The following is a 22341-nucleotide window of genomic DNA, read 5'->3' as shown; positions in this document are numbered from 1 at the left end:
CACAACCCTGTGAATCTCCCTGCTCCCATACCCCCTGAATACTCTCTCCTTTTTTTCTTTCATCATCTCCAGGAATGTGTGAGAGAAAGTACTTAACAACATTGGAAGAGATATGAATATTTGTCTTCCTGCTGTCAACAAATTAAAAGATGAAAAAAATGACTTATTTTGCATAGCATCTACACCAGTAAACTGTCTTCACTAAAATCTCTAGGAAGAAACTTAAAACAAAGTGATAAATTACTGAAAAATCTCATCCTAAACACAGACATACCGCATTTTTATCAGTGAGCTTTCCCCTCTAACTAGGGGTCAGGGAGTGGTTACAGTCTTCTCTCCTGACTTGATAGACAACCTTTAGTGTCAGAAATTCAAATAAAAAGGTCTAGAAATGCCTCACACACGGAAAACAGTAAAAATTCCTTCTTGCCTGGAAATATGGTAACAAATCATGTTACAAATAATAAATTCATAGTAAAATCTGTACTTTTTCTAAACCTTGGAGGAAAAGGATCAACCCTCACTAGCAGATAGAGACTTCCAAGCACAACTCTTGTCCCTTTGGTTTGCAGAGAAAAGACCTAATAACGGGTCTGCCTTTCCATGGCATCTTGGCTTTGTTGCCTTATTGGGTCTGCCTAACCCCTGCCCGCACATCCACTGACCACCTCTGCATACATGTGGGGAGGATGTCAGACCACATTCTCTCTTTGCTCCAGCATCGTATATGGAAGGAGGTGGTGAAGGGCAGAGAGGAGGGCAGTAAGTATCACTGACGAAAGGTAAACTGGCCCTTAAACTTCATTATGAAGCCGCAAAAAGAATTTCCATCTTTTCTCATGCAGCCCACATACACGGTCAGCTATTAGCTACTTCTGCTTTCCCAGGGGGCAAGCTACTCCTCCTGTGCACTTCAGGGCTATGCAGAACAGGCAAGCAGAGACCTTCCACAGCAACAAACAGAAACATTCATATACTCATATGCTCACTAAGATTATCCGTTATTGTCAGGAGCCTATGAACATTGTGCAGCTTTTCTTAGACACATATATGTGAACACAGCAACTATGACAGGTTAATAATCAATACCATTCTAACACATGCAAGTCCTATGGCTTAGCTTTTAAATTCTTGAATCACCTATGTTTTTAAAAATATTTTCATGCAGTAGCAATCAGGGGCTTAAGGCAGGTCACTGCCTCATGGTAGTGAAAATAAGTATTTTAAGAGTTTACAGCGCACTGCTCCAGTTTTCTGATTGCACCTAAATACATACATATGCAGGAACATTTGCAAAAAATTCAGACAGATGGGGCTAAGATGGATCTTAAAATCATTCAAACATATATGTATATGGAAAATAACTCTGAAAAAAATCTGAAGAATCTAATTTTTGACAAGCTCTTATGTCATGCAGTTATCACCTCCATGGAAAAACAGTCTGGACTTTCTAATTATCCTACAATTTCAATCCAACAACCCCCTTCTTTTTGTAAAGTTGTGGGTTTTTGTTTTTTTCCCTGCTTCTGAATCAGGATAAAGCATTCTGTGTGGCACTCTAGCAATCACCGGCATAAATGGCTGTGGAAGCATCTAATCTTGAAATGGACACTATTTCCCAACTGTATTTTATCATGTTTCATGTGCATATATTCAGTGTAAATAATTCATAGTGAAATCACCATCAGCCATGTACTTTGTGCAAGAATCCATGTCAGCTTCTGGATATTTTCAAACTGCAAGATTATTATGAAAAGGCAGAAATATTCCATAATATACTCCTACCAGTTGGAACTGGTACACTGTTTTCAAGGCTTGTTCATGAAGTTTGAGTAGTTAATACATATTACATCCACAATGGCTTTAAAGGCTCCTGGGACTACTTCCTCAAGTACTTATTCTTTGCGTAGTAGTTAAGGATGTGCATATTTCATGGTTCAGTTCCTCATTTTACATGGGGTCTGCATAGCCTGAGGTGTCACATTTCATGGGAATTTCACAAAGCATTAAAAAAAAAATTACACAAAACCTGAAGATTCATATTCATGGAGACAGAAAGCAACTCAAAGCCTCCCAGCCTCTGTCAGCTTTAAAAACAAGGGAAATCCATAATTTTATGGTGCTGTTATTACTGAATTCCACATAGACCATGAGAACGCCATATCCTCCTCATGAGCAGTCCCAACATGAAAGGCCATTTCACATAACACACAGAGCAAGGCACAGCTCTGTTTATTTGTAGATGTGTAAATTACTATAGGGTTGTTAAACTTTTGAACTCAAATTTGCTTCACTGCCAATTCCTATCCCAGACTGGGAAGACTTGTGCTGTATGCTGTGTGTGAGGACTATCTGGATGGATCACAAATCAGAAACACATCCAGGGAGAAGAAAGGAAGAATGAGGAGCAGGAGGAGGAAGGAGAGGGCAGTACTTGTTCCACAAACTAGAAAGCACTGTGTTCAGTAGGAAACAGTGTAAAGCACGCACAGATCAAACCTAAAAAATACTGTAAAATATGCAGATAAGAAATGGAGAAAGGAAAAGCTAAAAGCATAGAGAAGGAAGCAAAAAGGATGCTTTCTCTCTTTTCAAACTGTATGGTTTGCAAGGTCAAGCTCTTGGAACTACCCCTGTACACAAATCACAGAATCACAGAATGATAGGGTTGGAAGGGACCTTTAGAGATCATCTAGTGCAACCCTCTGCTAAAGCAGGTCCACCTAGATCAGGTCACACAGGAACATAAATGTATTTATTCTTAATGGAAGACTGGCAGAAGTAAAGAGGATTCAGCTACCAAGTCAATGAGATTTAGTGTTTATATTATTAATCATGAAGATTGTATAATGTGCTTTTTTTTTTTTTTCTGGTAGAGTGAAGATCATTGTAATCTCAGTATTTCTAATGTAAAGAGTTCATGAATCAGGATGCCAAATCCATTCATATTTTTTCATTCCATGGCTTTTCAAGACACAAAAAGAGGCATATCTTGAGGTTTCTGCACACATGTAGCAGGATGAGGTAGAACAAGTATAGGTCTGATTTTTCTGTGACTTACTTTAGATATGAGCTACATACAACAAATGGCACCTACAAAGCTCACTGATGGAAAGCTGGCAGGATAGCTCATTTCACAAAGGGGGATGGCATGGCTGCATCACAGCAACACAGCAACTAAGCTTGGCAGTACTGCTCATTAACAGGTCTTATTTGCAGAGGTACCTTCATTTGCTACTAATTTGCTTACATGGCTCTGATTTCATCGATTTGATGAGGTTTGTTTTGACATTTTTTGGTAGTGATGGTGGGAAACCTAGGCTGTATCTCCATGTGGAGCTGCCCCATACTCTGTGGGTGTAACAGATTCCAGGTGGAGTTGCCATCTGTTGATATGATTTCATGGGACTGCAGTCTAATGTCCAGCATAACATGAATGCTATGAATGTTCAAATCCCTACAGGACAAGTGTCCAACTTTGATATACTTTCTAAAGGATTCAGTAGAAAGATCAAAGAACAGAATTTACTGGGAGATTGAGCCAACAAGTCCCTTTCAGAGGCAAGTATTCAATCTTTAGGCACTTGACTTCTCTTCAGAGCACTGGCTATTACTATAGCTACTTTGACTGAGAAGTTTACATAATTTTAAAGGTCTGCACAGAAGAAGCCAGCTTGAATATGTAGAGATATGTGCAAGAACTTAATTGTCACATATAGACAGCTGCACACTAATGGTTAAGAGAAAAAAGTCAGGGAAGTTTTCATACTTGGCTTTAGGAAAAGAATGAAATGCAAGCGTAAAGCTAATTGTGTGCTTTCTGTTCCTATTTACATGGGGATGGGATACATTCCTACAGCTGGAAAAATTTTAGCAGTACTCCACATTGAAACAGGAATAATGCAAAGGTATGCACAATACACAGTATTAGCTCCACTGTCATTAGTGAACTCACATGACTACCACCTGTTTTACTGCTGTGGTACCAACCCAGCAAAACATACCTAATTAGGACAGACATGGCCTCTCACAGACCTTAATTCTAGTCTTCTGATACTTACGCAAACCTCACTGATGATACACAACATTTCACAATGTGCTTATCCAAGCTAAATGCTTTGCAATATCCAACCTTTAATGTGAAAGGCCAAAGCCATGTATGTAATCTATCAGGATGACGGAGGAAAATTCAAGAGCACTGGAAGCATTCATGTCATTGTAATTCTGAAGGGTATTTTTGATTAAAACAGCCAGCTGATTCCTGGAAATGGATCACCCTTCCCCGCTACAGATAGCACACTTACAAACCCCCAAACATTCTCAGTAGCAGTTGGCTCAATGCAGAAACGCCACTGGCTCACTGATAACTTCATGGCCAGCTTTCAGAATGAAAGACTTATCAGTAGCAGCTTCCAATGCCTGCTTGCAAAACCTCATCCTCACTCTTGACTTCCTCTACCTCCTTGACATCTTCAGTCACACAATATAGTGGTGACAGACAGTAACCAGATGTTCTTTTACCATCCAGCACTGAGTCACTTCAGGAATTTAATCTGATTTCCTAGAATCTGCAGCACAGCCCTTTGTCCTAAAGTTGGCGTGCAAGTGGAACCGTGTGCGGCTGGCTTTATAAATAGGCCTAACAGTCCATGGCTTCAGTACATGCCTGAGACTGAGCTATTTGCCTCTTGTTTTAGAAAATCTGACCTTACTGCCTGGGCACTCAAAGGTGATTCTGACCAACACTGGTGGCTTCTGTGTACATTCTATCATCCTGTGAAACAGACTGGCATCTCTGAATTCCAACAGGAAAATCGCTTTCTGTATTACAGCCAGTAGCTTTTACATCAGTTTCTTTCCACTTTTTGTTGTTGTCATTGATGCTACACTAATTAAAAGCACGTGTAAAACACAGATTTAGAACTATCTTGTTGCAGTGGGAAGCAGAGGTTGTGGAAGGGTAACTAGCCAGTTACAGCTACATTCTTTCCTCCAAACTATTTCTCTGCAAAGACTTATCTCCCATTTACCGACTGGAAATGTGTGAAATCAAAATGTTTCCCCATCCACCCCACTGCCCACAGAACGTTTCAGGCTCCTCAGTTCTGACTCCTGTACTTTGGGAAGTTGCTGCTTCTCCTGGGAACATCATCACTGGTAGTTCACAACTGCAAACTGCAGAGACTGGGCTTGAAGGGAATTGCTTTAATGGATCCCTACATAATTTAAACATGTAGTAAAAATCAGAATGTGCCCTGGAGTTATTTTTCACACATGATTTCAGCATTTTAAGATACTTAGCTGTTTCTTATTTACATTTTAGGACATGCATAGGACTTTTCTGGTGAAATTCCCCCATAAAATTCCTTAAAAGTCCTGAAATGCCTTTAAAGGCAAATTAAAGGGAGATAATAAAATAAGAGCACTGTTATATACTCAATCTATCTGCACAAAGATAAAAGCAAGTTTGCATAAATGCAATTTCATAACAAATCACATTTAATATGAAATTTAAAGGAAAAAAATGTAGGGCATAACAAAAAAGTTGCTGTTCCATCAGACTGAAGATGCTGTTAACATTATGTATGAACCTATGAACCTTTAACCCTCTTAAATAATATGTCATCATCCCTCAGAGTACAATAGATTCCTCACTCAGGACCATCACCTTCATCTTCTGTGCTTGCACCAGTACCTGTAGAGGCCAATAGAACTTTATCACTTTATCAGAAGTGCAGTGGGCTTGTGATAGGAAAACTCACAATTGGTTCTAATGTAACCTAGTCTTCTGTCCAGATTACAGAATGAAGTTTAGACTATTGAAATTTGGTCTACAGATATTTTTATACCAATTATTTAACTAATCTGTGCTCAGATTGTTTCTGTGGAAGGAAGAAACTAGCCTCAAAACACAGTTTCTTTAGATGTCCACAAAAAGAAAAAGAAATATAAAAAAAATAGATTTAGGTTGAAGAACTAATAAGTGAGGAGAAACAAAAGCTGTCTTCTAAACTAGTTTTTCAAGAGAGTTACTCGAGAGAGAAGCCCTAGCTACTGTTGGTTGAAGTCTATAGCTATACACTGACAAAAGGGAACACTTTGGGAAAGGTACTGTCAAACAACTCTAGTTCAGGGGACCCAAACGGGAAAGAACAATCACTCCTTATCACATGACAATAAACTATCAGTATTTCTCAGTACTGTATGTAAAAGCCACACTTCACCCATTAACGTAAGTAAAATTTTCGTGACTCATATTTAGTCATTTTTTTGGCATCTTGGTCTGGCTTGAACTAAGTCAAAACCACTAAGCAGAAGTTGACAACCAGGAATGAATCAATGCAGACCTTTGGAAAAACAAAAGTAACTTGTACCTGAGAATTCCCCTGAGGTATTCATATATTTTCAATCTATTTTCACTTCTAGGTCCAAAGCTATTTCGTGAAGAGTGCAGACAAATAAGCTCATAGGAAATACTGGGAAATCACTCAATTAAGATATAGGGCAGCCTTACACAGTTGAGCCCTGGAAGCAGAGGAGGCAATGCTCTAAGGCTGCCATTTACCACAAGCCCTGCAAGCTGGATTATCACGGGAGGAAAAGAGTGAATTACACCAAAGGTGTTGGAGAACTGCTTCCAGAATACAGAACTAAGGAGAAATCTCATCCCTTTATTATTTTGGTTAAATGTAGTGAAAATAAAGAGGACATATTCCACTCCAAAAGAATCTGCAGAACAAGGACAACACAGTAGGAAGGCACAAAAATTCTAGACAAAGGCAACTATTTTTTTAAAAAAGCCTCTATAGCTTAACATTGAATTTAAAGCTTATGAGACCACCTCAGTGCTAACTATAATGTATCTTCAGTAAAATTCATTCACCTATTCACCAGTACTCTGGACTTAGCAAAATACAGCACTGCAGTAATACACGACTATCACAAAAAAACCCCAAAAAACCCCAAACGATAACTGTTGTTATCCAAAAATAATATACCAGAACACTCCTACATGACACATTTTATGTTTCTTTTCAGCACCCTCCTCAATGTATTTGGATAAGATTGTCTGGCTACATCATAACTTATCTTTATCTTATTGCACATGCAGACCTATTCAGAAAGTACACGCTGGCTCCTGGAACTGCAAACCAGTTGACATAATCTTGGAATTGTAATAAGCTTTGAACTTCCTGAAAGACAATCAAGACCAATTTAGTTTCTGAAATAAAAACAACATCACACAGAAAAAAACTAGGATACACTATACAGAAGAAACTTCAGCTTCATGCACTAGCAAAATGGGAAGAAAAGACCTGAATTCAGAAGGCACCAATCCCTAAAAGCACCTTCTTAAAATAAGGTTTTTTAGCCTCACAGCATATTTCTACATAATTGTTTTGTATTTATTTTAAACAAGCAATGATCACTTGTTAATAAGACTGCAAAAAGATGAGTTTGCTGATTCCTTAGCATGACGCCTTGGACATTGGCACTAAGGATCTGTTTCATCATTCGTTCAATTCAGTAGACAATCTCTTACTTCAGACCATGTACACCATGTTCTTGACAGCTACAGAAGCCACAAGAGGAAAGAGACTATCGATCTCTCTGAATTCTTGATGCATTAGTAAATATCCCAGTCATGTTGACAACACTTCATTCTTGGTTTGTTTGGTTTGGGTTTGGTTTGGGGTTTTTTTTTGGGGGGGGAGGGGAATCTGATTGTTTTGTTTTGTTTTGTTTTTTTAAGAAAAGGAAAAAAAAAATCCAATCAATATGGAAGGAAGTTTTAACTGTTCTCAATCCATACTTGGATGATGTCAAATGAGACCTCAGTAAGATGAAGGTACATGTAATACTCCGGTGAGATCACTGAGATGTGACTGATCTCTTTGGTATCGGCAGATAATTCTGCCACTTGCAAGGATCAGTGCCCTGGATCTTATCTGCCAATGCAACAGAAGAGCTGTAGGGCTATCCAGTGTTTAAATTAGTATTAAAACTTACACTTTACACTCAGGTAGTGTAAACACCTATCAAGCTTTCCTGTTTTGAATTTTCAATATTTGGCTGCAAAACCTATCTGAAGGAAGACATCATCCAGCTGCACTAGGTTAATGTTACACTAATACAGGAATAAGCCCATAGACTGAAGGCCAGGTCACCCTATACATCACCTTTATTTTGCTTCCAGTCTGAATTTTCTGAGAGCACCTATGGCCAGTTTTCTCCCTGAAACTTTTTATTTTGTCTGGAAACAAAGTCCTTCTTTTCTTTCACAGGTTTCTGTGCCCTTGTCTAGTTTCATTGTGGTTAATAGTCATTTACTTTTGAGTACATCTAAGCTACTATTTAAGCACATCTATATCAGTGCACAACTACTGACACAGAGTACAATTTCTGTGGTATTTATTTGGTTTCCTTTATACCCATGAAAACTGGTATTTCTGCAATCTAATCTTCAAGTTCTTGGCATGAAGCCACACTATTTGCATACTTGTTTTCTGTAACTTAGCATTGCTGGTTCTTACAAAACTCTTCTCCTTACTTTTATATTTGTTTTACTTTTCAATTTGCAGATTAGTTTTATCAGCTGAACACATCAAAGTGGCATTTTTAAAGACAGCTATCCACATCAGTATAAGAAAATTCAAATGAGCAACCCACAACTATGCATTATTAGAACATTCTATTTACTACGAGATCATCCATCTCAAGTCATCTCTTGATGTGACTGTTCTCCCCTCTCTCATAACGGCTTCAAATACCGAAAGAATTCTCTGGGTGTGCAGCCTGGTTTTCCTGCTTTGATGAAAATTGCACATATTCATTTGGCCACAATACAGTAAATCAGCTTTCTGATCCAGTAACACCTTTTCTGCATCACTCTCCAAACCCTACCTTTGCCAGCTTTTAAGTGCAAAGAATGGAATACAAACATCTGACTAGCTGTTTAGCTTCAAAATATCAGATAACTAAAAATTATTTCCAGACAACTAACATTAACATATGACCATCTCACTACTAATCACACTCCAAGAAGTTATTTTGCTCTGTGCCCTTTGATATTTACATGTCAACTGCACAGGATTCAACAAAGCCAAGTGCCAAGTCCTGCACTTGGGCCACAACTCCATGCAACGCTACAAGCTTGGGACAGAATGGCTGGAAAGTTGCCTGGCAGAAAAGGACCTGGGGGTGTTAATCGACAGGTGGATGAACATGAGCCAGCAGTCTGCCCAGGTGGCCAAGAAGGCCATTGGCATCCTGGCTTGTATCAGAAATCGTGTGACCAGGAGGGCCAAAGAGGTGATTGTCCCTCTGTATTTGGTGCTGGTGAGGCCGCACCTCAAATACTGTGTTCAGTTCTGGGCTCCTCACTACAAGAAGGACATTGAGGTGCTGAAGCGTGTCCTGAAATGGGCAACAAAGCTGGTGAAGGGTCTGGTCTGATGAGGAGCAACTGAGGGAACAGGGGATGTTTAGCCTAGAGAAGAAGAGGCTGAGAGGAGACATGATCACTCTCTGCAGCTATCTGAAAGGCAGTTGTAGTGAGGTGGGGGTCGATCTCTTTTCTCTAGTAATGAATTACAGGACAAGAAGAAATGGGTTCAAGTTGTGCCAGGGGAGGTTTAGATTGGACAGTAGGAAGAACTGTTTCACCAAGAGGGTTATTAAGCATTGGAATGGGTTGACCAGGGAGGTGGTGGAGTCACCATCCCTACAGATATTCAAAAGACCCTCAGATGAGATGCTGAGGGACATGGTTTAGTGATGGACTTGGCAGTGTGAGGTTAGTGGCTGGACTTGATGACCTTAAATGTCTTTTCCAACCATAATGATTTTGTGCGATTCTGTGTACATTATCTGGTCAGTGCTTTAGAATGCCCTGTCTTAGAATTAGAGATTTGCCAGTATAATCTAGAAGAAAAGCTGAATAACAGAGGGACTATCAATATTCAGATTTTCCAATTCATCCTATTCAGCGCTCTTAATCCCCTCTTAATTTTCCTGCATAATATGCAAGAACTGGGACCAAAGCGAGAAACATTTTCCAAGACACTTAACATGACAAGTTGCAGCAGGCCTGTGAGAACTTCAGAGCAATAAAAACAACCTTTGGATACATTTCCTTTACCTCTCAGGATGTAGTTCTGATAATTCTGGTCAGCCTCTGCTCCCACTTTGATTAAACATGTCAGACCTTCAGCGACAACAAACTCATGAACCAAGTCCTTGTCATCCTGCCGCAGGAAAAAGGAAAAGGTGCATTAGAATTTTGAAAGACAAAGAAACAGGATATATCATAACATAAAACCAAGTGCATGCCTGCAACATTTGACTTTGTGTTGCAGCTTTTACCTTGAAGTCAACTATGGTAGATTAAAATCAGTTACTTTTGATTTTTTTTCATTAAAGGCTTACAGATGTTCTCCCCAACACTATAATCTCATCATATCACATAAACAGATAACCTAAAAGTCTCAAGATCAACAAAGATGGTTGATTCAGTATATTAAGTGCATATAGCAAACATTTAAAACTGGTCTTTACTGTAATGCATAATCATATTCATTACCTTAACATAATTCAGTATATTTAGAATGGGAAAGTACAGCATTGAATATAAGAATGATAGAGGATAATATTCCCTCACTGTGATGGAAAATATAGCAAATATAACAGAAAATACCCCACAGTATTTCATGGGAGTTTATTCTTGTTAAAAGTAACTCACTTTTTTTCATCACCAGTCCTTTACTCACTGCACTAGAATGACTCCACGTCACAGGTACGTGTCACATCACAGAGAAGAGAGCTTTGCTGGGTACTGCCTGCATAATACGATGTCGTGGGACTATGAAGCACTCTATCTAAAGCTTCCCTCCTCCTCTTACAGAAAGCTCAAGTAGACAAACAGAAGTCTACTAAAAAGTTGATTAAGCAGAACTTAATGAATTAGTCATACAAAATAGGCAAAAAACTGTTTTAAAATGTGAATGGAAGAGAACTACTCTGCAGACACAATTGCCAAGTCTCTTCTTTTGAGTATTTTTACTATAGGTTTTCATATACAAAAAATATATTAGATATAAATTTCAGCTTTACAGTAACTTAACTCTGAGAAGACAAGACTGAGACAGTTGAAACAGTGCTACAGATAAAAGTGCAAGATTTTATGAAGATGACAAATTTCCTCTATCCATTTGCCATACTCAAAAGATGGTGGGATTACCAGTTGAGTACACTGACCATCTACCTGTTAATACAGATGACACTAATTACATCTTGATCCTTTATCAGACAACAATGTAATCTCATTTAAGAGAGAGAAGATATAAAACAATATAAACTATTATTGAAATAACCACAATTATTTTTTCAAATGATAATCTCATCCTAGCTCACAGCACACTTCCTTGTTCTGTAAGTATCTTTTTGTGATACTTGAGTAGATATTTTGATTTTGCATCAAGTGCATTTGCATCATCCTTGAGTTACAAAGAAAAAAAATCTATTCTAGATTGACTCACAGTCAAATACGTCAGACTGGAAAAACAGGAAAAAAAGGAGGAATAATTGTGGTCTGCAGATGATGATGTTTTTTAATAGACCTAATATGCCTGCAATTTTCAGCAGCACATAGCTGTTAAGCTGTTCTGATGATCAGTGAATGTTAAAAACTGAAATACTCATTGTAACTTTAAGATGTTGCCCAGAATCTTTTAAAGAGTGTATGCATACCAGAGTATCACCCAAGAAAAAACAAGCATTTAATTATCAAAGTATCTCATGCTAAAGAGCTGGTTTATTACTTTCTTTTTGTTTGGTTTGTTTTGTTTAAAAAAAAACAAAACAAAAAACCACAACAAATCAAATTGTCAGATAGGTCTTCTGGATCATTTTCAGAACAGCCAAAGAGTAAACGACCATAGCATAGAGTCATCCTTGACTGAATGGAGATATATTGCAGGGGAACAGCAGACGAAAAAGTGGATGAAGAACTCTAACCAGACTGCTTTTGGAAAGCACTGAATAAACAAATCAATCCTGAATTTTAAAAATGTTTTTAAGGTACTTCTCCTCTCCCAAATAAAAGGGAAAAAGAAGGTGTAATGAAGCAGAGTACAAATCCATCATGCTCTGCACTTTAATCTGATCTTGGTACATTATCTATCCCATCATGTATATATGATGAGAGGAAAGAAGCAAACAAATGGAATATGCAGTGAAAGATGAAAGGCATCCAAGTCCATACATTCTACGTTGAAATGAGAATGTTTACAGCAATTTTGGTCCAGGATATTCTTTTCAGACCCATTAACTCACCAATTTGCCAAGTTAGGTGACCTAAAGAGTAAAGGCTGCTCTATAGTAGTGGTAAGAGGTTCAGGTTTCCACGAAGGGAGCATTCATTGTATGGATTACATGGGGCGGGGTGGGGGAGGGGGAGGTGTGTGATAAGTGATACCTACAAGTAGCTGCTGCATGTGTGTGATAACAGTTAAAAGGAGGCAAGGAAAGGTTGTCATGTGCTATGGAAATGGACTCCTCTGCTAACATTGCAAAGATTTATGACTGCTTAATCAGCATGCATTAAGGCTCTGATGAGAAAAGCAGCAAAAAAAAAGGCAAAGCTCTCTAAGCTTCCTGCAAGTATAAAGATTGGAAAGTGACACAAAAGCTATCTACTTACAAGTCTTTAGGAAAAGATACTGTTGGTCTCGTCAGCTAACTATATTTTACACATTCATTCACAGACTTGGAATAGATCACGCCTTTTCCTTTCTTTAGGCATCTCAGAGGAAGAAAAAACCCAAGATAACGTATGCTGCTTTGTAACAGAGCTCAATTTTTGTCCATCATATAATGAAAAAGACACTAAATATATTAAAACTGGTAGGTTTAAAGCTTGCTAATGTGGTTCTCAAAATGCACAAATCATACTTTCACCTCCATAACTCAGCCTAGCTATTGAAAAGGATCCACAAAACCTGTGATTAAACAGTAGGTTTATGTACCACTGGAGGCAGGATTCCCCTCTTTCACACCCATTCTTCTGTCTCCATACAATTTGATATATTCTCTAATACAGTTTTGAGAGATCTGAAGGTAGAGACTAAAGACTTTTTCAAGGACTGGCACTTTTCAAGAATGCATCTTATCTGATGTGCAGCTGCCATGTGCAAAGATAAATTGTTTATGTACTATTAAAAACAAATCTTTCTGAACTCTGCTCTTTCTTTTGGCCACATGTTTGAATACTTCTACCCAAAGCATTATTATTATTATTTTTATGCTACAGGAAAGTTGCTTTGCTTCCTAATAAGAACCCAGGTTTTGGAATATGGTTTCTCAAGAGGCTGGGGTTGTTTTTGGTGGGTTTTTTTAATGATAGTAAGTATTGCTGAAAGTTCCATTCCAAGTATTTGGGAAAACTGGATTAGCAACTGAATATTCACTTTTAGATATGCATGTACATATTTTTCTGTTAGACAGGTAACAGCTGTGCAGAGTACTGTCTTTCCAAGGAATCATAACAAGATGCTTGTCTATGAGTTTTTTACCAAGGAGAACCTCATTTTTATGGGTTTTTTTTGTCCCCTTCCTTTTATAAGCATTCTCTCCTGTTTCTGTTAGTTACATATTGCACATTTTATAATGTTCATTTCTGTAAATAAAGAACCATGGAGTTCCCCAGCTTGTTCTCTCCACATGATACACTAGTGACTCACCCAGCAGTCACACTCTGTGCTGAACAAACTTTCAAAAATGCAAAAGTTGCAATAATCCAGCCGAGAAGTGAAAGCAGTGCAGGCAGCCAGGGTACCAGCCATGGCCACGAGAATCTTCTTGCTAAACTTTGTCTACAGGCTTACACTCACACTTCACCCTCTGTCTGAGAAGAGCCTGCCTTTCTGCTTTGTCACCTCTACAACATCCCTATTAAGAGAGACGTAAATTCTGGCCAGCTCTGATTTTGTCTGTTCACAAAATCCAGTAACTTCACAAAGGTATACTGCATTCACATTTTAACATTGTGATAACTCATCTAGGCAAAACACAAGATGAATATTGACAATTCACTATTCAATGCAGCATAAGAGGAGAAATGTAAACCCTAGCAGATTCAAAGAGAAGGAGCATCCTCCTCAGCTGCCTGAAGTGTTGTGGTACAGGCTGTTGGCAGTATACCAATATACAGTCCTCCACATGGAAAGGGCACAGCTTGTCCAGACACTGCCTGGCTCCTGAAGTAAAAATAACTACTTTTTAAGAGGGGAAACTAGGTTAATTTTCACTCCTTGCTATGTTCATCTAAGAAATAGTATACTGCGAAACTTCTTTGCCCCCACTCCACATTAAAATATCAGAGCAAAGTCTCCTTGGAAACCCCATTCCTCAGATTTCCCTGACAGGAGTACATGCTGCACAGCAAGGAGGCAGAAGTGAAACAGAAACCTCAGAGGACTATGCTTCATATGAAAAAAATAAAACAAGGAAAAAGACACAGGTTGCTAAAATGCCGTTTTGCTCACAGAAAGTGTGTTGTCGTCCCCATCCTGTCTCATTCCTTCCTCCCCGTACCCCCCCATCCCCACCCGCTCCTCTCAAAGAAATGATGGCCACCCTCTTTGGAAGTGAAATGACTTTTTTTTTCCCTCTCTTTTTTTCTTTTTTTTTAAATCTCCTGCAAAGTCAAGATAGGATCACAAAGTTCAGCTAGTTTTAGGAGGATTAAGGTCTAGGGATTAAGCTTCATTCATTTGGGGATGTAAATTAGTGGCAGAGGAATAGAAGCTGACTGGTGAGGAAAGAGAGGAAGGAGAAGGCAGGTCAAAGAGCAAACCATGCACAACTGCAGGCTTTTGCTGGCATAAATCTCAAATGACAGCATGTCTGGCACTCTACCAGTAAGTAAAATGCAGGACTATAGCCCTGTATATTCAGTTATATTGCCTGATATACTTGAAAAGCCTCCTCTAGTGTGAATAAAAGTGAATAAAAGCAGAATGATAAAATCCATGTTTCTGGTAGTAATAACATATATGATGGGTAGGTCCTCATGCCACTCTTCCTACACTTAATAGTGCCAGAACAGAAATCTACTGATCTTCTTCTCTAAGCATTCCTCTGGATCTAGCAAACCCTTAATGTATAGAAAAAAAAACCCAAAACCCAAACTACCTCATATCTTGCTCCTAACCTGACTGCCCTGGGTGATAGTAGCAATGTGTCAGCACAGGGCTATGAAGAGAGCTTACTTCCATTACCTTAAAGCCTTCATGTCCACAGGTCCCTCCTATAACTTCAGAAACTTACGTGTTCCTTTGTCCCAGTAGCAATGGAAAATTAACAACCACTTCCTGCCTAGCTGTGTGACCCCAGAGTCTACATTAGAAATATATCACAATAAAGTCTCCACAAGAATATTTTTAACTATTGCTACCTGCCTTCAATATGCATGACATCTGCTAAAGTCACTAGCAAAAGAATTACTCCCATTGACAAGACTGCAATGATCTAGTAAGAATAGAGTTGTGCTGTGCTCTATTAGAAACAGAAAACGCAGACCATTTCTGGAGTCCAGCTTTTTCACTGGCTAAGCAACAGGTTGCATTTTATAGATCAAGATTGGCTTGAAATGTTTGCAGTTAGAAAAGCTCATTTTGGCTTGAAAAATGAGTAAACATAGTCAGGAAGTGATTGAAGGAGTATGGACTGCCAAGCTATAATTTATAGTTACTTTCCCACACTTTAAACTATAGTTCTGTTTTTCAGGCTCCAAAATTATTGATGTAATTAAAATACTAGATTGCCAATCCAGAAGTGCTTGATACTATCTAACTCAATTATCACTGTTTATTTCAGTCCATTTCAAAATCCAAGTCATCTATTACAAATAACTCTGGAAAGAAAGAATTCCAAAAACATACACTCATGTCCATATATACACACATAAACTTAAATCCTATGAATCCCTCAAGACTCTTTTACCATTTCAACCTAAATGATTTCAGCAGCTACAAAATAATTCCATGTATGGACCTGATAAGCCAGTGGTTAAGCAGGCAAGTCTTGTATTAAACCATGAAACTTTCAGAAGATGTAAAGTAGAAGGCAACTCAGAAACTACCCCAAGATAAAGACGTTAGGCAAAGGTAGTTGCTGACTGCCTTTGCTCCTATCCAGTATTTAATACCTTGAAACAAATATGCAATTGTCTGACACACAGAATTTCTTGAAACTGGAGAACATTGGGAAGTACTCTAGTACAAAAGAGGTTCAGTCATCTTTGGGTTTCTTTAATCTGTCCAAATTTTAAAAACATATTAAACTTGAAACAAGACATTTGTATGGACTTTTCAAAGTCTTTCTCAAATTTCTCAAGGAATAGATGTACAGATACCTAAGATATACAGCTTTAGCCGTGTAGCTATCCCAGTAGCTATCTTGCAGCATATGAAAAAAAAAATGTTGAAGAAATAAGTAATAGATTACAATAAAATCCTGTTTTATTAGATTTGTTGAGATCCCGCAGAGTTTATTAGCCATAGTTAAGGCATGTTTAGAGCATCAAGTTCCAGCCAACAAAAACAGAAGAAAAAGTATGGTAGAAGGTAGATGAAAAATATTGCATATATTTATGAAAACTTTAAATGTTTGAAACTTTCTTATCAATCCATTTTTTCTTTCCTTTTTAAAAAAAATGTAACCTCTTGTCTAGTAAAATTGAAGTAACTTCTTAGAATAATTGATCTTTCCTATTAGGATCCATGAAAAAAAGGTAATTTTAAATCTGAAAACTTTCAGCTCCTATTTGTATTATTTTATCAAGGTCCAATACATCATTTACTGCCACCAATTTACCATTAATTTATTACTGTGTCTTCCTAAGTGAGATATGTCTCATTTGTACATGAAGGAAGAATCAGTCCTTTAAGATTTCAGATTTCCCTTCATAAAGAATTGTCCTTCCTTTGGACACATACAACAAATTCTTAGAAGTTTAAGGAGAAAAATCAGCCTAAAGTCTTTCATGTTTAAACTTTTCTGATAATCAATCTGTAAAAGAAACATATTGGCACATACATATAGGGAAGGGAATAGAAGTTTGCACTACTAAGATAAAACCAAAGATATCTTCAGTGAATGTAACTGAGACCCCTAAAATCACGAATATCTTAAATTGATTAAAGACAAATTAAACTTCAGAGAAGGGTGTTAAGCCTGCACAAAGTTGCCCCCATGACACATTTAACATTCCCTCATTAAGTCTGCTTTCTTCAGTTACCAAGGTCAAATTATTGTGAGGCTGCCTGATCTTCACTATCATCTTTGTTTCCCCTTTACTCTGAACATAGTGTTTTGCTTCTTTGGTGACTTTGGTCATTCACTGCTTTCAAATAACCTGTTTGATTCCTGTAACCAATGAGGGAGCTGCAGGTAGAAAGCCGTCTTACTGTGAGTACTTAACTTTGCAATTGCATGATGTCACATTCACCTGAGAAAGATTCCAGAGTTGTCATGAAGGTCTGCCACTGAAAATGGCGGGCTATCTGTGTGGGTTGTATAGAGCAATAAACTGATGCAGGAGAGGGAAATGAACTGTACTATGATTCTTAAAACAAGTTGAAAGAAAGAATGTGGAAAATAAACTACTACTATTTCAGCAAGTTGAACCATTTGGAAGTATCTATATGCTTTTAATGTTTTATTATTTCAGTTAATGAAGGTGCTGAAAATTACATGATCTTTTGGCCCAGATAACTTTTTTCCCCTATGAGCGGAAGAAGAAAGCAAGCAAAATCAAGTCACACCTCAGTATCAGATTAATCCATACAATTATTAGCCAGAAAAGCTTTAGTTGCCTCCCCCTATAAAGACAAAGCATTTAGCAGGAAATGAACAAAAAAAAATCCCACTGTCATTGTGTAGTAGTTTGCCTGGGACAAGTTTTTTGGTAGTGGGAGGCTATAGGGCTGACTTCTTTAAAAAAAGATCTGCCAGAAGCTTCTCCTGTAGCCCATAGGGTTAGGGTCCATAAATTCTAAGCTGGACCTCACAGCTGACCAAGGCCTGGCCAATTAGTGATGGAGGTATTTGAGAAGGGGAAGAAGTTGTTGCGCAGTTGCTAAACGGCAGCAGTAATAGGGAGTGAGAATGTGAAAACATCTCCACAGACACCAACGTCAGTGGAGAAGGAGGGGGAGGAGGGAGCTTAGGCCCTGAAAGAAAGACTCCCCTGTGACCTGTGGTGAGGACCATGGTGGGGAAGCTGTGTCCTTGCAGTCCATGGAGGCCACTGGGGAGCAGAGATCCACTCGCAGCCCGTGGAGGACCCTATGCCAGAGCAGATGGATGCCTGAAGGAGGCTGTGACTCCGTGGAAAGCTCACCCTCGAGCAAGTTCCTGGCAGGACCCAGGAGTCCATGGGGAGAGAGGAGCCCATGCCAGAGCAGGTTTGCTGTCAGGACTTGTGATCCTGTGAGGGACTCAGGCTGGAGCAGTTGCTACCTGATGGACTGTTCTTCTGGTGGATGACCCACGTTGGGGCATGATGTGAGGAGCTGCCCCAGTGGGAGGCCTCATGCTGGAGTAATTCATGAGGAACTGTAGCCCATGGGAAGGACCCACACTGGAGAAGTTCATGAGGTACTGTCTCCCGTGGGAGGGATCCCACACAGTAGCAGTGGGAAGTGTGAGGAGGCCTCCCCCTGAGAAGAAGCAGTGGCAAAGTCCATCTGTAATGAGCCGACTGCAAACCCCATCCCCTGCACCGCTGACAGGAAGGAAGGAGAGTCCTGGGAAGAGGGAGGGATGGGGGGAGGTGTTTTTAAGATTCAGTTTTACTTCTCATCTCCCTGCTCTTATTGTTCCTTTAATAAATCAAACCTTTTTCTCCCTAAGGTGACTCTGTTTTGCTCGTGACGCAGATTGCTGAGCGATCTCTCTGTCCTTACAAGCCGTTTGCTACATTTCTCTCTCTCACCTGTCCAGTTTAGGAGAGTGAGTGATATTATGACTTGGTGGACACCTGGCTAAACCACCACACACTGTCTCTGTTTACCACAGTTCTACCTACTCAACCACCAGGTAAAAATAACACTGAAATTAATGACATTTTAATGCCATTGTCCTGATAGGGAGAGAATTTCATCCTTTGAAACTTGAGTAGACAGTAGACACATCAAATGCTACATCAATATTCCTTCAGTTAACAGTGAAATTAAAAATTGCTAGAAAAGTCACTTAAACCAGACTCTATCTACTTAGCTTCATGGCAGCTAAGCAACAGATCAGACAATGTTCGTGCACTATATTACATACCTAAGGAAGCTAAAGTACACAGGCTCCCTACAAAACAAGGTTTTCTGTTTCAATTCAAAGATTCACAGAAATTAGAGAATGAATAATGGTGGCTTCCCATGTTTTTAGGCTGTCCTTATGGTGGAAGTAGTTCTTATCAAGAACTATTTAGATCTCAGCTAGTAACATTCTCTATGCACGAAGAAGACACTGTTTGCCAGTGAAATTGAAAAACCGATTTTGACATTTAATGTACTGCATCTATTTTCTTTCCAATCTTTAAACAATAATGAAACATATCCTTTGTAAAGTAAGACTAAACAGATAAGTAATCTGCTGTGTGGAACTATAGTGAATTCAATTTGGGAAAGAAAATAAGTTTTCTTTCTTTTTCATGACTTAAGAACCCTTTCAAGAGGGCTCTTAAACGGGAGAGGTGGCAGCTTGCCTCACAAGTGATGACAACAGCCTCTAAATCAAGTGTCACACAGCTTCAAACCCTAAGGAGTCATCAGTCATGCTTGCAAGAGGGGAAGGAGCAGCCTCCCTCTCTGAGATCAATGAGGCAAACACAGAATACTCCTTCTGCTCTCCTAAGGATGATTGATGACTCCTTAGCAGTTGAAGTGTGTGATATTTGATTTCACTTACTGATAAGATTGTGTCTATCCAAACACCTTCTAGTTAATGTTTCTAGGGCCCCTACCTAGCTGTTCTTTGTGATATTTTATACAAAGCTCAGTTGTTCAATGATTAATGAATGTCTCAACAATAGAAGAAAATAGTGCAAGAGAATTTTGTAACCGTGTTGCTTGATATTCTGATCAAAATGAGAATTTAGGATTCTCAAGAAAAACAGCAGATCTCCTGCATTTCTCAAATGACACTCTAGTGGGGAAATCAGTCTGAAAACAAAACCAGCTGTTTTCCTTAACACTTTAAAATATATCCTTTAGGTCTGCTTTCCAGCAAACCTAATGCATTGATTGATTAAATTTTTTTACAAAACTTAAAGATGCAGATTTACAGATGACTATAGATCTCAACAGATTTCAAACATGCTTTATGGCTTTCTTATTTTTCTTACAACGTCATATTCTTATAAAGTTATTTCATTTTTTTTAATTATGTAATTAGCGTGATTTGAAACTATGCTTTGTAATACTTTGTAAGTATAAGACACAGTTTTACTTACATGTTCTAAAACATGCTGCTTTATATTATATCTACTCTTACCATAGGTCTTGTTAAATAAACTTTTTAAATATCATGTAAATTGTGCAGCACTATTTACATCAACTATAGTGCTCATATCTAATTTTTTCTGCTTTAAAGATTGATATTGAATTAGATGTTTTAAGGAGCTGTATTTTTATCTCTTTTACAATATCACAATGAGGAAATGCAAGAATGTTTTTTGGCCCTGATTTTGTGTCACTTTCAGCTGGTTTCTGCCCTGGATGCATATGGTAATTTTAGTACTTTGCACAAAATTCACAAAGCTCTGATAAATGCAAGAACAAGGCAACTCAGAAACCTATCAGAAGCTACACTGAAAGCAAGCTAAAATGTATGCCAAGAGGGTGTCATTTGTATCTGTATCTCTTTTTTTTCAGTTGCTTTAAGGTCAAGTGATTCGTATACTTCTAGTCTGAACACTACTTTCCTTATTCCATAAGTTTGTTTGTCAAAAAAGCATACTAGTAAATCAGAAGAGAATATTGCAGTACAGTCCAGCAAAAGATGATTAGAGTGACTAACTTAATCCTTAACCCTTTCTGTCAGGAACAGAATGGCATTTCAGGAACAGAATGGCATTACTGTCAAAGAAAAATGTTCCACATAATTTTGCCAAAACCAGCTTGCTAGAAGAAAGCAAAAAGAAAATCCAAGTTTGGAGTCGCCAAATGAATCTTTCATTTGAAATTGGAAACAAAGGCATTGCTTCTGCCAAACATTGCTAAGCTTTGCTGAGGCCTTGTGTGAAAAAGCAAGAGCTCCAACTATTCGGAATTTATATTTGATGTAAAACTTGGGCTTGTTCCCACTTATTGCAAATAAGAGTCTGCACGTTACCTTGAAGCTCTTTAAATTAAAAATGATACTGACACAGAACTGTGCCAAATTAACTCAGCTATGATGAAATGATTATAAAAACACGGTGTTATGAAGTGTTTTGGCACTTAAAGACATGATGAAGTCTCCATAACACTCTGAAAATTTGTTAAAATTAAAATAAAGGCAGGCTTTGAAATCAACATTTTATTTCTGAAATATTATACTCTTAAGGAATTTAAAATGCTAAATACTATGAGAGACAAAAATCAAACAGCTATTTATGTTGTAAAATAAAAAACCCTTTTTAACATAATGATAGATTTCTAATGCTGACATACTTTAATGTCACAGACTAAAAATTAAATTAGGTGTGATCTTTTGGACAATAATGTTGGTCTATAATATCACTTTAGAACATTAACTTGTATTTTTCTTCACTAAAAATTTGAAATATATTTTCTTTCTATAATCATCTTATATTCTTTGTCACAGTTCATTATAAGAGAAACCAAAATTGTACTCAAAAGACACCCTTAGCAATGCTGTAACTGTTGTTTTGAACAGTGAACTTGACAGGTAAACAGGAATTTACCTCATGCACAATCTCATTTTCTTTCAAGACTTGAGCATATATAAATATTCTCCAGCTTGAGGATGACTTTTATTCTTATGAGAATGTGTGTTTTTTAACACCATAGTTCTACCAGAAGTAGCTACTTAAAGTAGTATCAGATAATTATTAAATTCCCTTCTGTATCACACACATTAAGAAGCAAGGAAGTTGAATTCTTCAAGGAAAACTATGTTTTGAAACACAGACACAATTCACTTAAAAACTAAATTCATACACAGCTATGGATTTGTGTACCTTGATTTTCCCTTCTTTCTTATTACTTTTCAATCCAGTGAACTCCAATTAAATTTATTGGGATGAAGACTTAAACATTTCCATGAAAACAGATGATCAGC

The 22341-nt window shown here is 38.1% G+C and overlaps 1 protein-coding gene across 5 annotated transcripts in view; it reads right to left on the bottom strand.

The window, feature by feature from the left end:
- Nucleotides 1-22341, bottom strand: part of FHOD3 (formin homology 2 domain containing 3) — a 405083-nt gene that overhangs the window by 187941 nt on the left and 194801 nt on the right. For all 5 annotated transcript variants that reach the window (XM_061995044.1, XM_061995039.1, XM_061995040.1 and 2 more), the window contains exon 5: nt 10142-10247. In XM_061995044.1, coding sequence (XP_061851028.1) covers nt 10142-10247 — 106 coding nt within the window. The remainder of the gene's footprint in view (nt 1-10141; nt 10248-22341) is intronic.

The sequence above is a fragment of the Colius striatus genome, chromosome 4 (genome assembly GCF_028858725.1).
Source record: "Colius striatus isolate bColStr4 chromosome 4, bColStr4.1.hap1, whole genome shotgun sequence".
Classification (NCBI taxonomy): domain Eukaryota; kingdom Metazoa; phylum Chordata; class Aves; order Coliiformes; family Coliidae; genus Colius; species Colius striatus.
Note: the sequence above shows the minus strand (reverse complement) of the source record. Positions and strands in the feature narration are given on the sequence as shown.